General features: G+C 37.6%; 1 protein-coding gene across 3 annotated transcripts in view; it reads right to left on the bottom strand.

The window, feature by feature from the left end:
* Positions 1 to 17470, bottom strand: part of LOC129720812 (uncharacterized) — a 180328-nt gene that overhangs the window by 87416 nt on the left and 75442 nt on the right. The window contains exons 1-3 of one of the 3 annotated variants that reach the window (XM_055672577.1): positions 14456 to 14566; positions 13273 to 13414; positions 8938 to 9729 (exon numbers count right to left, since the gene is read on the bottom strand). In XM_055672577.1, coding sequence (XP_055528552.1) covers positions 8938 to 8998 — 61 coding nt within the window. In that variant the 5' untranslated portion in view covers positions 8999 to 9729; positions 13273 to 13414; positions 14456 to 14566. Of the gene's footprint in view, positions 1 to 8937; positions 9730 to 13272; positions 13415 to 14455; positions 14567 to 17470 lie in introns of those variants that run through there. The other 2 variants (XM_055672578.1, XM_055672579.1) reach the window with 2 other exon arrangements.

Genomic DNA, 17470 nt, shown 5'->3' with positions numbered 1-17470 from the left:
AGGAAACGCCTTCAGTATTGCTGGATACAATCCAACAAAAAAATAACATCCAAGGGAGACCAGTAAAACAAGAGAAGTAAAAACATCGCAAAGAAACAAACCACAGAGGCACTAAAACAAAATTGAGAGACTAATTTTGTTTCCATAATAAATTCGTCACTGAATTATTTTTATTGTAGTTAAATGGCAGCAAACCGTATTAAAGCAATTCAGTAATTTTTTCAACACGCCAGCTTTTAGCCCATGGCTTCAAGTTGGCGATGTAATCTTTCATAAACTAGCAGAAAGATGGATGCAGACAAATGACATTTATTAAAAACTTTCCCAATTGGGTTGTACTTTGTTTATGCTGTTGTTCCGTACGATTCAGTCATCCTCCCCGGGCGTTCATTGTACTGACAGTAGCGAAGAGTTTTAATACTTTTCGAGCAATAAGCAATTTTTTCTGTACCTACTGGAAAACATCCAGCTGACGGCTATTATCCCTCATCACTACCACCAATGCATTTATCCTAGCGTCAGCATAAAGGCGGTTTCTTAAGCCACTCGATTATAATAAAGCAAGAGCAGCTGCTATCTTTCAGAGCTTGAATCTGCCTTCGTAATATGCTTAAAGTGCTTTAGGGAAAAAGCCGCCTCTACAGATTGGATGTGCTTTTGGGTATGCCTGCTATTGTTTTCTAGACTGCGCTAGAATGTTTTCATTCTAAAGTTGGTTTAATGAACTGTCGGATTTCGAGATAGTCAACCGAAAGCGACTTTTGCATGTCAAATTTAATATTTCCAAGCCAGGCAACAACAACCACAACAAGATTACAAACATTAATGAACTCATGGGAAAACAAAAATATTTAGAGAAAGGCAGCAGCCGTCTGAACCGGATAACCCTGTATGTTACAAGTGTCACCGAACACACGAGAACGAAACAAATTGCAAAACTTTTTGGTTATACTTCTTTTCCTTACCAATTTCGATGGAGCTACACATTTCGATTCGATTCTGTTCACGGATCGCTCTGTACTTGTTTGACCTGCAGCACATTGTGCCTGGGATTAAATTTGATTTATGTTGAAACATTGCATTGCCACAGTTGTACGTCTTGTTCATCTCTTATCCGCAGTTACCAGAAGCCTGTAGATCCACACTGTATTCCAAGAGGGATAACGCTGAGATTGAATCAAATCCAGCAGCACAGCGCCGAGTGTCGGCGTTTGCCGTTCGAAAAGCATGTACAACAATAAAGATAGATTAATGTGACCAACCTAACCAAATTTAAAACAAATCGTCAAACTTGCGATCGTCATTATTCGGAACCAAATATTGAGCCATTTGATGCCTTGTTTTATAATTATAAGCTCGACTCGTATGGTCACCCTAATCGAGATGTAACGAGTGTTACCACCTTTCCAGTTGTATGATTTCCTTGCCAAGTGAGTTAGGGCAATCTTTGAGAAAGATGTCATGGGAAAACAATCTATAAACGTGTCACCCACGATTGACAGTGCACCGAGCGGTCGGTGGTGGTGGTGGTGGTATTCGGCATGGTAGAGAGTGTAATTTCCGACCGCAGGCTCAGATATTATGGTCGCTTGGCAGAGCATACACACTGAACTCTTTTCGCCGAAAGTTATAAGCTTCCTTTGAGCAAGATAAATTTTCCATTAGAAAAACGGAACTATGATGAATAATTTAAAACTGAACACACTGTGCAACGCTGATACCATACGATTTTGTGGCAAATATTGCAATTAGTGTGTAAGATTTCGAGTACTAGCAGAATATATGCTATGGATGGTATTAGGAATTGCGCGGCTTTCACAGTAACGAACATTAGTCACATGTGATTGAATTGCTAATCCTGGTTGAGAAATGATGTAATGTTTGATATGATGTTTGTCTATCCAGTCAGAGTCTAAATTAAATTTTCACGAGATTTTATCCTACGTATCTGCATGAAAGCCACTCCAAATTGCTTGAATTCTACTTAATATCACAAGCTGGTTTTATTCTTTTTTTTTAATGTATTGAACTAGCAAAATATATGATTTCTCAAGGTACAATTCCCAGCAAAATCATGTTTATTTGTTTTGATTTCGTCTAGAACACACATGACAATTTCACAGACATTTAGATCTTTTGACTCAAGAGGATTTTTTCAAAATGGCGTTAGCATTTTGGCATAGGTTTTATTTAAAGCATTATAACTTCGGTTGTGTACAAAAACTGTCTGAGAATGAATAGTATATAACTAACGAAGCCTTGTTGAAAATATACATCGTAAAAAGTTTCGCATCAAACTTCATCAAAAAATCATACATAGAAGCCAAGGCAAAAAAAAATGTTGCACTGTGTAATCTGCATAGCCCGCTAGCCGGCTGTAGTCATTTTAAATGGCACATTTCCTAATAATTCATAATCCAAAGTAATCACTGTTTATTATTATTAATATAAATTTTTGTTTAAGGCGAAACAACGTTGGCCGGGACTAGCTAGTTTTGAAAAAAATTAAATTTTAATTCACAAAAACCTAGTTAATTTTTTCTACTCTACTCAGAAGGAACTTGAAGTTCTCACAAAAGTTTTTTTTAAAACGAGGATGAGAAAGGAAAAACTTTTTTTTCTAAACGCATTTTTCGTAAGTTATTCGTGGTTCTCAAGCTACAAATAAAGACTCAAAAAAACTGTATGATCAAAATAACACATTTTCGTTGTTTATCAGAAAAAATATTAGGTAAAATAATTGATTAAAGTATGACCACGTGGTTTAGGAACGGCCCCAAGCTCAAGTTATCCATTTGATAAAAAAATATAAAAAAAATATTTCTCGTTGTTTTTTAAATACCTACAAATTTAAATTTTCTTAACAAACTGTTAAAAGGCTATTCCGAAAAGTGACTTAAATGGCAAGGTTAACTCGTACCTTGGAGCAGCTTTCCAATGGTGATGTCAAATTTAAAATCGTTGATAAACATTCAAGGGCGGCGAGATCCAATATGGCGGTCATTTTTTACTTCAAATGAAATCTCTATCATTCCATTTTAAAACAACGTGCTATTTGTATAGGGTTCAATCACAAATTTCAGAGATATAGATCAATGAAAATTGACAATTGCTCCATTTAGACCTTTTTCTATCACCGTCTGACCCCTTGGTTCTCGAGAATTGTTACCAACAGAATTCCAAGAACAAAATAGTTGAATAACTCCGAGTAGATTAACGTTAGGACATACGCGCCGAAAAGTTTTTTTTCATCAAATGTGGCCCTCTATCAGCCCTTGGAATACACTAAGGTCGCTTTTTACGCGGCTTTTTCACGCGGATTCCGGAATTTACGCGGTATTTTTACGCGGCACGTATTCCCTGCGACTTTAGTGTACTCCCAACAAAAAACCAATCACCCTATATAATAAAAATTTAAATGGATTTTCATGATTCAAAACGATCCAATAATGTGCATGATTCACGATGTAAAATTGTGTATTTCACATGTGCTAGAAACCGTTATGTGTTTTCATTTGTATTAGTAATATTTTTGGGAACTGTGCTCGTTATATTTAATACTCTCCCAGCTGGTCTCGAGGTACGATGCTGGCCTAACAAGCCAGTCAGTAGGATCGTAGCGCTAGACCCGCAATTGTCTTTTACACTTAACAGTTGGCTGCCAAGTCTGTGTATAATAAACAGAAGGTCGAGTTCCGATACGGAATGTAGCACCAAGGGTTTGCTTTTTTTATAATTTAAAGTTATTGCAACATATACGCTACTATACGACCTGTATTTACCGATTTGAATGATATTTGGTTATGCAGATTTGAAATTTATTAAGGATGACAACATTCATCTACCTCTCCCCTTCCTCTTCACTACTATTATAGATTTTACATACCGAATATGATGCTGATCGGCCCAGCAGTTTTAAAATGAGTCCCCCTTGCCTAGGCTCATGAGTTAGAGCAACACTAATATTTCAATGTTACCCACATACTTGAAAACCTCTATGTGCAAATTTCTAGGGAACAGACAGACATTCACTTTTGTAGATATAATTTCTGGGTTGGGTTTCGGCTAGACAGTCTGTCACGGATTCAAAACGGGTGTTTTCTACTGCCCGACGTTTCGGCCAGGGGTTTTGGCCTTTTTCAAGGGAAACTATTAAAAACATTTATTATAAACTATTTTTTTTTTTTTTTTTTTGAAGAACATGTATTGTAATGGGGACTCACTAGATTATCGTTTTTTCGTCAATGTGTCTGTTTTCTGTGGAATAGCATTGTTGAGTTTATACGCCTATCTGTATCTAAATTGATTAATTTTTAAAACTGTTTTACAAACGAAACTAATTTGAAAGCTTACAATCATTAAATTCATAGTTGTTTAATTTAATTTAATTTTTTTTTTTCGAACTATTGTGCACTAATCACTGCCGTACCGCACTGCACTATCTATACTGTATACCTATCTGCAATTTGTTTCGTTAAGTTTTGAGTACTAGCTTTGACAATTATGGGATTTGTTCTCTTCTCACTCTGTTTCGTTGCGAAACGGTGTTTTTGATGGTGTGGAGTAACCTAGCGTAAGTGGTCTACGTCCGTACGATGATTGACGGTGTTTGTCGTGTTTGTAATGTGGCACATCTCCAGTATAGGCAAAGCTGTAGCTCGTTGGGTGTAGTCTACTATTGTCGTTTTGGTTAGATCGAAATTGTGTTGTAGTTGGATGGCGTGTTGAATGAGTGCTGTTTTTTCACTTAGCGCTGCTATGTCGTTGTCTGTGTTCGAGTTGGCAGATCGGTTTTCAATTAGGCTGGCATATTTGTTTATATTGGATTTGTGTCCGCTGAGTCGTGTTTTTAGTTGGTTCCTGGTCATTCCTATGTAGCACATCTGGCAATCAGTACATGGAATGCTGTAGATGACGCAAGATCGTTGGGTGGATGGTACTGGATCTTTGATGGGGGGTAGTAGCTGTTTGATGGTTCCGATCGGTCTGTAGGCAAGTCGGATTTGAGGAAAATCGGAGCTGAGGATCCTTGATATTGCTGTGTTTGATTGTGGAATGTTGGTGATTGAACGGAACATTGTGATGACTTCAGTTTGGCTTGGATTAGCAGTTGTGGTTCGTAGGTCGGATGTATGTTGTGAAACGTTAGGTGAATTTATTTGCATATTGTGGTTATGTGGATCGGTAGCTATGGCTATGTTGGCAGTTTTGTGTGCTCGATTTAACAGCTGTTGATTAGCGATACTGGATAGTTATTTTGGCGAAGATGTTGTATGATAGTGTGATTTTGTTGGTCTATTGGTTTATTGGTGGTAATTTTGATCACTCTTTTTATAAAATTTCTGGCAACGTTCATTTTTGTGTGCATTGGGTGGAAGGAGAAGTAGTTTAATAGTCTTCCTGAAGCGATATTTTTGGAGAACCATTCTGTGTTGATTGACTGGTCGGTATTGCGGATCACTAGTGTATCTAGGAAGGGAAGTTGGTTGTTCGTTTCTTATTCCATTGTAAATTGCAGGTGTGCGTTGTAGCTGTTGAATATATGCAGAGTGTGGACGATTTGTTTTTCCGGTAGTGCAAGAATGAAATCGTCAACAAATTTTCTTAGCACTGGTATTTCGTAGTTTAAGTTTTTCGTTACTGTGTTAACTATGTTTTCCAACACTAGTATTATGGTATTTTATTGTGCTTGCAGAGAAAAATATAGAAAAAATTCTGTCAGTCATCAAATAAAATCACAAACGGTGAATTCTCAGGAATTTACGCCATCAATTTCTGCACACACCTGGTTTACCTCATTTTGTTTCAATTTCTCGCCATCTGTGCAGCATTCCACATCACATTTCGAGCCTTCTTCATTTTCCTTTTGATTATTGTCCAGTACTTTTCAATTGGGCGTGATTGGGAGCAACTGGGTGGGTTGAGATCCTTTGTGATGAAATTCCTCTTGTTGTTACGGTACTAATGAACTACCTCCCGGCTATAGTGGCAGCTTGCCAAATCCTGTGTACTTTAACAAATGGTGAAACTGACTCTTGCTACCGTTGAGCCCATCGTCTTGTTCGTGATAAAAACCCTGGTTTTTCGTCCAAAACTGCAAATTCCTTGCCAGATCATTAGTTCCCGTGCAAATTCATCGGCGGAAACAAACTCATACTTCGCGGGGACACTATCCCGTGCTGTATGCGAGATAAAATTTCGTTCCGGGAAGCTGTCCAAAAATTCCATCTGTCTTCACATATGTTTCATCGTATATAAACAAGCATCCTTTGTACTTCTACATTCTAGTACAACTTTCAAGCAACTGTTATAACCAATCGGTTTTGCTTAAGCGTCCTGTAGGATTAATTACAGGTACGGAAAAAACGGTACCCTTCTCGTAGTCGGATCCTCCGGACAGTACTATTGTTAGCACCACATTTTTTAGCGATATTCCGATCTGAGAGTCCAAAATCTTCCTTGATTACCTCCGATACCTTCCAGTTCAGCTACCGATGGTGTGTTCCACTACGAGTCTTACGCTGATCCTCCCGGGTCAACGCCATCCATTTGGCGAATTTCAGTGTTTTTGCGATTTACTAAAATTCTCGAGGGTGAAATTTTTTTTCCTTCTTTTGTTTTCCATTTAGCACAACTTTCTTCAAACTTCCCGTATCGAGATAAAACATTCAGCACTGAAAGGCGAATAGTTTCTAAATAAATAGCTGTCAAAATCTTTGTTTTTTTTATCTTTACTCAGCTTAAATCAAATACGTGTGCAAAGTTTCATTCATATAAAAAAATTGAATTAAATTTTTGCGCATCTTCAGTTCATTTGTTATGGATTTACTCAGCAGTGTTTCAGAATTTAATAAGAGTTTGTGGGTGTGTGGAAAAGCAAAAAACAATATCGCACGCTAGCCTGAGGGCTAATGCGGTCTCGATCAACTAAGAATAGTTGAGAGAATTCGTTATCGATATTGTTTTTCGGCACATTTTGCATGTTGTAGGATAAGTACAACGATACACCGTGCCCCAGTGCTGAGTCGAGAAAATTTCCAGCTCGTAAAGTTCCTCGACCTGATCGGGAATCGAACCCGATATCACAACCGTGTGGGAGAGCTAGCCGACCGACATCGCTAACCACAGAACCACGGGGACCCCAAAACAAAAACGGTAAACAAAGTTGTTTAGTTTCGTAAGGCCTACACATCCACAAAGTTTGTTTTTTAATTCTAAGAGGGCGCTATCAGACTCTCCATCGAATCGGCACTAACTCATTTGTTATGAAAGGTTCAAGAGAAACCCTTAAAATTAAAGGTTCAAGAGAAATCCTTAAAATAAAAAGACGGTATTACAAAAAATAGTAAGAGATTATTGATTGCCAATTTGTATCCAATATATCAATCTTTATTTCAAGCGGAGATAACCGCACACGACCCACCAGTTTGGCGTTTGAAGTGCATATATCAGTTTGACAAAAAAATTATGCTCTTCAAAAGGTCTAAATGAAACTACACTGGGGTCGCTTTTTACGCGGGTTGTTTTTTTTATGCGTTTTTTCAAACGGGATATTTTGACAATAACGCGTATTATTTTTACTCGATTCGGAAGATTATTTGCACGCGATATCAAATGAGTTTAGTATAAAAATATCGAATCTAATCTTTTAAATGCGGTACAACCAACCGCGCAAAAAGCGACCCCAGTGTAACTTGTCAGTCAGTCTAGCTCTCCGTAAAAGACACATGGAAAGGGGTTTACACTTCTCAATAAGCCTATCAACCTCTGCCACCTAACAGTGTGCGGAAATTATGCTAATGCGGCACAAATTGAGCGACAAATAAAGTATCACCCTCTTTCGAGTTACCGTGACTGTACGTTGTCCTGGAAACATAATAAAAGCACCTTTCAAAGATTAAATTTTTCAATGAAGCTTCCCGTAATAGCCATAAGCCAAATGGCAAGCAAACTATTGTCAGCTAGGAAATTTTTTATGCCACTCTTCATCGTAGAGCTATAAGCACGGAGCACCTTTCTACTCGTTCCAGACTAGGCCCATACCAGGATGCGTAGCCGGAAGCAAAATTAAAACGGAAGTAGGCTGCATTGAGACGATCCCTTGCGGAAAATATTTGCAACATTTCTCTTTGGGCGAGCTCCGTCTGTCTATTGAAAGTATCTACAATCTCCCTCATCGATGAGGGAAAAACACTCATATATTGAACTCAATAGTTTAAAAGCATTTTAAACGATGGCGAATATTTTCTATTCGGTTACACCTTATAGTAAGCATAAAACCGTGTTTGAGTGTATACAGATGAAGATGCATGTTTTTAAAATAAACACTTCGCAATCATCATGTATTCGTTGCTGTAGCCTTGTACATCAGAAATGGTTAACCATCCGGAACTATGCCAGTGAAATAGCTTGTGACCAAAGAAAATATTTCACGAGAAAAACACTACTAACACAAAACATCTAGGATAAAATATCTCTATCCCAGCTGGAAGCATTCCAGCAACCTATTTTATTTTGCCACCAGCTTGTCCCTTTACTAACAAACACCGGACCTAACTTACCAACGCCTACGAGGGAGAATTGCAACTCTCTCCTAGCCGAACGACTTTTGAAACTTTACGCCGCGCCGCGAGATTCGGAGCTAATTTGATTCCGCTGTGCTTTGAACTTTGTCTTTGGAATTTATCTTAGTCATTTGGACAGATTTATGGGTGAAAAGTTAACTCGTCTTTGCACCCGAAGGAGCCGAAAGTTACTTGTTCTTTCGAAAAATATCATGAAAAATAAGATTTCATTTCTTGCGGATGATGCTTAGTCTCAGAAAGCAATATTAATTAGCGCAACTTTAAGAAAAACACACTCATAATGTTAGGAACGACAGACTTATGATCTAAAGAATAAAACTTTTAAAAAATCAATCAAACAATTTGCACTCACCACAGCTCACAACGGTGACTATCGTGAAAATTCGTATAACTGGTGCAATCCTCAATTCCATCGTGCAGCCTGGTCCTCGTACCTGGTGAATGTAAAGCGCTAAACTAGACTCGTTACAGTGAAAAATGGCAAAATTTCCACTTCACCGCCACGCAATCGTTTCCACTTGACTGCTTCGCGTATTTCAATTTTTGCCTTTACCTTATTACACTGTTCTAAGGAATTTTAATATTCCCGCCGAACGCTCCGACACGTCCGAACCCATTCATACACAATTCCAGTGGACGAAAAAGTTCAACCTTCAATTAAACTGCCAGAACAGCTTTTCCACTCGCTGCGACTGCGGATGCTTCTCGCGGTGTTTGCACTAAATGCACTCTAAACAAAAAATATACCCTTCACCTTACCTTCACGGATTTGCAAAGAAGAAGCACAATTTTACATAGGTATGAAAAATTTTACATCTATTTTTTCACAAAATCACACCGGAAATCATCACTGTGTAGCAAGCTACTCGACAGCACCAAAAGATGGCAGCACTTTTTTTCCTCTTTCGCTCACCTAACTTTGCATGCAATGCAGTTGCCACTTCACAGATTTTTTCCCGTTCTCTTCCTTGCTGGCAGCTTTTTTTTTCACTTAACCACAGCGTCGACGTTATCAGCTGTAATACGTCTGTGAGCCAGCAAATCCCCACTGACTGTTACCACTTCGACTATACTCTGCCTTCCGACTTCTGTGACGCGCCGGCTTCGAGTGAAAATGGGACCCAAGCTAGTAATCGTTTGCGATCTGCAATGGAAATAAGCAGAAAAATGAGAACATTTTATTTTCTTCATTTTCAAATGATTTTCTATTAGCTTCTTCATTGCGGTATTGCTTCGTAGTTTTCACCGTGATTGGAAAGGGGTTGTACTCTTGTACTGTCCTACGGGGTTCAGTTGTACCGTTGTTGTGTGTCAGATTAAAGTGTCGAACATTGGTCAACTGATGAATTCATATACCGTGCAAATTTACAGATTCACAAACTAACAGATTCATTGAGCAGTAAACTCGTTCGGGCAGAACGGCCCCTATATATTACATCTCAAGCGAAGAGTAATAATGCATCCGCTATCTGCACTTGACCAGTTTGCTAGTAGCTTACGATATAAAGACCAACAAATTACGAACCACTTCATGTCCATGCAGACGAAAATGTTGCTATTTGTATTCCTGCTTCGCAGAAGTTCGCAACGCGAAGATTTAATTAATGATAATATATGCGGCAGGCGCTCAATTCGGAATTGTTCGTGGAAGTACGGCAGCATCCTGAGTTAGAGGAGTTTATGGCTTGGAATCTCAATCTGCATACCAATTTATGTGTCTTTGAGTTTAGATAAATAAAGAGTAATGTAATTACAGAGAAATAGAATAATAAAGACTTTTTTTGTTTCTGCCTTGCTTTTACGTACATTTGTCCACAATTTTATGCTAATTTTCGAAGTTTTTTTTTCATCAATATCTCACTGTACACGTGAATGCATTTGATACAATTCGCTTACAATTTCCCGCTTACAATTTCTCCATGATAAAATAACGTACAAAATTGGTAAAAACATGTTTTTGCTTGGTTTTCATTGAACTTCAAGGAAAAAAACTGAAGAAAAATGATATGCTGTTCTGATGAATTCTCAAATTTTTCGTCGAATACCTCCCATCAATTTCTGTATCGTGGCAACACCAACCGTATCGGCCTTTTTTTTCACCTCTTCGCCATATCAGATGTTTGATTTGCCACACTTCTTTAATTTACGCTTGAATATTGTCCAATATCTTTCGATGAGAATTAGGATTAATCCACAGTTTCGTGTGGGCAGTATGGTGGATTTATCCTTTTTTCGATAAGGTCAATATTATTCTGCTTGTATCATTCCCGGGCGTTTAGGGCCAGAACTTCACGGGGCCTTTGTGTGACTGGATGAACGACAAAACTATCTCCTGAAGACACTTCTCCTTGTAAACTTATCAATTGAGCCGTTGAGAGCAAAAGGGGTACATGTGCTATTTTTTCACTTTTTGGGTTTTCTGTATAAATTGATGCAGAACGCAATAATATACCATAATATCAAAGAAAAGTCAAGATCTGGTAACTTATACCAGAGTTATAATAGTCAAAACAATTTTCAGTTTTCCTCTTCTACGATGTTTCTGGATCCGGAGGGCAACCGGTAGTCTACCGAAACTGATGTGGGGGTATGAGGTGGGACCGAGTATTTGTAATCATCAATACCTCCCCAAAATAGCATTTTTCAATAGCTTCTCAAAACTGAGTAGTGTTCCAAAAAATTAAACCAATAGCATAAAATGGCATCTTTTGCCTATGGAAACGTCTATGCAAAGTTTCAATCAAATGAGAAGTGGTCGATTAAATTGATTGCCCGTTTCATCTTTGGAATTGCTCTCCTGCATTGACATTATGGTTGGGACTAGTTTTTCTCCATATAAATAGATTAAAATAACACTGGTCGACAAAAGCGAAGAAATGATACCCTAAAGATCAAAATAGTTGCACCAGAAAGATTATAGCTAAAAAGCTATAAACTTAATTATTTTCCTAGTTTGAGCATTAGGGCAAAACCTGTACAGTGCTTTTTCGATTTTATCAACAGTCGCTTTTATCACTACTCGCCAAACTCAGGCTCGATTTTCTCACGCTTTTTGACGTAGAATACGTCTTACGGCAACAATTACAGGGACCCAATTTCAATACAGGGATCCTATTTCAAAACTAAAAACATCGAGAGCGTCACAAAAAATGTCCAATTTCAAACGTTTTAAACCCAGTCAGTTTCCAATCGATTTCTGTCATTTTTGCAGCAATCGATTGGAAAATCATTTAAGCACCCGTCCAAATGCAGAAAATTGTAATCTGATTGTTCAAACTATTGTAATATTGAAAATGGTTGAACATTGTCGAAATGCAATTGTCGACTTTTGATTGGTCGCTTGCTGCTTTTCCCTAAAAAGGACGACAGAATGGAGTACCTAGTTAGACGGAAATGCACTCTTCGGGCTATATAAGAGACTGTTTCTCCTCAAGCAAATCAGTTTACTAGCAGCAGGCAACAGCAGCGGACATCAACAGCGATGGCAGTAGGCGAAATGGATCAGCATCGGGCAACAGCGGCGGTGGTAATGGTTAGCTGCAGTTTTTACCTCTTTCAGTTCGGCTTCCCTTCGATCTGAGTTGGACTCCACCATCAGAAATCCGATTCAGATATCGTTGTGTGAATACAACCTGAAACTGAAAGAGACTCGCACCGCTAGGTGATTTGAGAAGCCACCATCATCCAGCGTATGTATATATGAGGTGTGTGCACATAACGTGTGTGAATATTCGTAGCGTGTGTCCCTAATATATCGTCAGCTGAATTGTGGCACAACACAAAATTTTGCAGTTTTGAGTTATTGATGGCAAACGATGACAAATACTATAAAGTTTCATCTCACAAAAACCCGTTTCAAAATTCACAATATTTCTAGTAATATAAGTAGAAGTGCCTTTATTGCACAAATCTAAAATTTCCCTAAAAAGACAGAAGAATGAGGTTACAATTCTTGTAACTTGCTTATTACATGCCCCTGATAGACCCAAACAAGTCAACAAAAATGGGAAGTCTTAAAATTGGAATTTTTCACGAAAATGAAAAAAGAAATTTTTGACGCAAATTTTCAAACGCGTTTTTCTCGAAACTATGAATTTTGAGTTGTGCCAGTATTAAATTAAACTGACGATATACAGTGATAGGCAAAAATAGAAGCCCACCTTGAGTATTTAGAAACATTTCTCGATTTCTGGACTTTTATATAAAAATCTGCAGCCGTCATTCCACACGATTGTTTGTTATTTATCACTTTTTCAGATAATTAACGAGTTTTGTCATTTTTGTTAGATTTTGTTTACTCCATTACATGACTTCTTGAATGTGTGCAAAAACGCGTTGACAAAAATAAAAGCCCACTCCCAAAAAATTATATGGAAATCATTGGAAATCTTTGAGTAACTCGTCGTTTTCACATGGTATGACAGCTAGGGCTGTGCGATATTATTTACAATCACTCAGTGGTTCAGTTGACGCGATATAAACAAAGTGTTGTTCACATTGGCACATAAAAGTCGATTTTTGTTGTTTGCACAAAGAGTTTTCATCAGAATTAGAATGGGTGGGAAAAAAATCAGCATGCAAGTCCAAAATCTAGTAGATCACGATCATTTCGCTGCGGAAGATTGCAGAGAAGTTTGGAATAAGCCGCGGAGCAGTCTGTAAAATTGTGCAGAAGCATAATACTTACGGTTCGCTTGCTGACAGATCCCGAAGAAGCCGTCGTCGGAAGACCGATAGCTGGACGGATCAACGAATCATCCGGGAAGTGAAGAAATCTCCAAAAATATCGGTCAAAGTGGTTCAGGAAAACCTCTCGTTGGCGGTTTCGGCTAGAACCATACGCCGCAGATTAGTTGAGCATAGACTCAAGAGCAGATTCACAAAAAAAACGTCTATTTATTAGCAAGAAAAATGAATTGAAACGGTTGAAATTTGCCCGGAAACATGTGAACAAAACCAAAGACTTTTGGAAAAAGGTACTTTGGACTGATGAATCGAAATTTGAGCATTTCAACAAGAAGCGGCATGAAAGATTGTGGCGAAAGAATGATGTAGGATTGCGGAACGTTATTTGTTTTTTTTTGTGAATTCGCTCTTTATGTGACTAGCGTGTGTGGCTTGCTATATAGCGTGTGTGTATGGTTATGGTGTGTATGCATGTCTGTAGCGCGTGTAGCTCGCTATATAGCGTGCGTGGTTTGCTATATAGCGTGTGAATGTCTAGCGTGTCTGTGCATGTCTATAGCTGGTGTGGCTTGCTATTTAGCGTGCGTGGCTTGCTATATAGCGTGTGGGTAGCGTGTGCGGCTTTCTATAGAGCGTGTGGCTAGAGTGCGTGGCTTGCTATATAGCGTGCGTGGCTAGCTGTATAGTGTGTGTGTATGTTTTCAATTATATTTATTCATTTCGTCAATCAGAAGTAGACAACATACAATATTCTAATATTCTAATTCAATGTTTACTTACAAACTATTTTTTCAATAAGCGTTGCGATTGCGTATTGAGCTAAAAAAGTGTTTAAGTTCATGCCGACTCATTGTAAAGTCAATGGTTTCGCAGTATTGATTGTAAGTGGCCATCATACGATTCAAGGGTTCGAATTTTGCATAATTTGTGCGGTAATGATTGGTGGCAAACGTGTTTCGATTTCGAAGTTGTCTAAGAGGTGCGTAGAAATTTAGCTTAGATAAAAGTGTAGCTGAATCAATGCGCTGCGAAACGATGTCGTTTACAAATGACACTATTGCGAATTCACGACGCTCTTTCAATGATTGTATGTTTATGAGCATACAACGTGCTTCATATGATGGAAGAGGAAATGATGTCCAAACTAATTTACGAAGAGCATACAATAGAAATTGCTTTTGTACCGATTCTATTCTTTCTTCGTGTGTGATTGTATAGGGTGACCATACAATGCTGCAGTATTCCAGTATCGGTCTTACATAGGCTATATATAATGTTTTGATGGTATACGGATCCTGAAAGTTGTAACAAAAGCGCTTTATAAATCCTAGCAAGTTATTAGCTTTGTGGATTATTGTGTTGTAGTGGTCAATGAAGGTTAGTTTGGAGTCTAAGACAACTCCTAAGTCCCTAACTCTTTCACAATTTGCTACAGTTTGGTTTCCTAATGATATTGTAATGTTTGGTGTTGTTCTTTTTCGACAGAATGATATGTGGTTGCATTTTTTTACATTTAACTCTAGTAAGCTTTTTTTACACCATGTGTAGAATATGTATATTTCATTCTGGAATGCATTGATGTCTTCTTCATTTCTTATTTCCAAAAAGAGCTTCATATCGTCGGCATAAATTAACACTTTTAGTTTTTTGAGAATAAAGGAAATGTCGTAAACGTACAAGATGAAAAGAAGAGGTCCTAAATGAGAGCCTTGGGGGACACCAGAAGTGACTAGAATCGGATTTGAGTTTTGTCCGTTAAATTTAACTATTTGTTGGCGATTGGTTAAATATGATTCGAGCCACTTCAGGAGTTCTGGCTCAAGTCCCATTTTTTGCAATTTGAAAAGTATCATTGATATGTCTATGCGATCAAATGCCTTACTGAAATCTGTGTAAAGAGCTTCTACATGGTTTCCATTATCCATTGCTATACAGTTGTTTATAGCGTGTATGTGCATGATAGACATGCAGCCTGTGTGGCTTGCTATATAACGTGCGGCTAGCGTGCGTGGCTTGCTATATATGCTATATAGTTTATAGCATGTGTGGCTTGCTATATAGCGTGTGTGGCTAGCAGTGTAGCGGTTGAAATTTTCATATATACATAATTGCTAATAAATCACCTCATGTAGAATTTAATTATCACTATAAATCATCCAAAACTAAATAAAAAATTTGCCATGTTGAAAAAAAATTCACTAGTCAATAAATGGCATTGACAAACACAATTAACCTCAAAGTTTATCTGAAGAATTTCTGAGCTAGTGAGCCTGAATTACATAATTTTTCGCGCAAGTCTTACTAACTGCAGCAATCAGTTGTAAAATTATCTACGCTATCGTAAAATGCAGAAAATAGTTATTTGAACTATTATATCATAGATGGAGAATGCACTATTTGCCCTTGTCTATAGCCTCTTCGTAGCCACTGCCTAAATCAAAATATCTCAGTGCAACTTGATACAAAAAAAAAGCCACAAAACAATTCAATTTCATTCTTGTTTTGGATACGGCAGCAAGTGAAACGGCGGTGCCGGCTACAGAGGTAAACGTCATCCGGAGCAAAGAGACTATTAAATTAATTAACCCTATTTGAGTGTATTTCCAAACCTATTCCAAGAAAGACATTGACATAAGACAGGCTGTCGTATTCTACGTTACCTCTGTGGTCGTGTCTTATAAACAACCTCTCCAACTCTTTTTTCGTTGTTCGTAGGGTAAGGAGCGGCTTAAGCAGTAGCGCCTATTTTAATCAGTCGAAGAAAACAGGCATCAAAATTCTGCATTTTGATCAATATCGACAATTTCAATGATGGAAACGAAAACTTTGATTGTCTAGCTGTCTTACGAATATAAGAAATACCGTTAATCACAAAGAAATCTGTGAACAAATCACCATTCGAAACAAATCGACCTATAATGCAGCCATTCAGGAGCCACTTTGGATGCGGAAAAAACGCCTGCAAAACAGATGGAAACTGCTTAAAATAGGTTCGGGGTGATTGAAATAGTGTCTCTCGATTGGTGACTTTAATAGATGATTGTTAAAGTTTGCTAACTTAGTTTTACAATCTGAAAACAAGTTCTGACAGAGAAAACGATAGAAAACAGATTGATATACTACTGTTTAGATTTCACCCAACACATTTCGAGTATTTCGTCTGAATTATGTATTCGCGGTTCCTAAAGCTGCTTAGAATATGTTCCCTACCCTATTTTCAAAAAAAATTAATTCAAGTATAATGTACTTCCAGTTGTAAAAATATATTTGAAACATCACTTTTACTTATGCCTTGTGCCCTTGCGTGTGTACAGTTTTATGAACTCATGACATATGACACCTATATGTTACAATTGATTTGTGTCATGATTTTGAATAAAATGAACCGTGAAATACGCATTTCAGTAACTTTGGAGCAAAAATTACGTATGATTCGAGTAGTTGAGAAAGAAGATATGCTAACAGCCCAAATAGTCCTACAGTTTGGTGCTCATAGAACTTTTATTTAAAAATTATAAAATCTCTTGTTACCACAATTTAACATAAACTAGCATTAGACTCTCCTAACTATGCTCAAGAATGGGCAGAACAAATCATACTGATATTGCATGTATGATTGCCGTGAGAAAGTTTGCGAAAATGGTATGGAGAAAAATATTATAAACTATTTTTCCCGGTTATTCATTTGTATCTTGAACTGAAATTCCATTGAACTACGGTCACGGTTTTGCCAAATTCACAGTGAAATTTTATTAGACCGTGATAAAATCGAAAAAGTATTCACAAAGATAGGCACTCTTGAGGGAAAAAAAATCCAACAAAAACTTTTTCAAGCGAGAGAGGTAATTCTAAAACCCTTCTGAGCAAGATCGCGCCAAATGACCTATGGTCGAATATCGACCATTTTTGATTTGAATGAAACTTTGCACACGTATTTGGCTTAGCAAACTGAGCATTTTTCACAGATAGAGAGATTTTTTACACCCATGAGTTACATTCTAAAAGGGCGTATGCCTTTTGGCATAGGTTTTATTCGAAGCATTGTAGCCCAGAAACCGTTAGTTGTATCGAAAAACTGTCTGAGAATGAGTTGTAGGGAATTAAAAATGCATCATAAAAAATTATCCACTGTACAAAAAAAAAATTTTATTTATTTTTTTTTAAAGAAACTTGACGCAACTACGCAACTTTTAAAAAAA

This window comes from Wyeomyia smithii, chromosome 2 (assembly GCF_029784165.1).
Source record: "Wyeomyia smithii strain HCP4-BCI-WySm-NY-G18 chromosome 2, ASM2978416v1, whole genome shotgun sequence".
In the NCBI taxonomy this organism is placed as follows: domain Eukaryota; kingdom Metazoa; phylum Arthropoda; class Insecta; order Diptera; family Culicidae; genus Wyeomyia; species Wyeomyia smithii.
The sequence above is the reverse complement of the archived record's forward strand: the minus strand, read 5'-3'. Positions and strand labels throughout refer to the sequence as shown.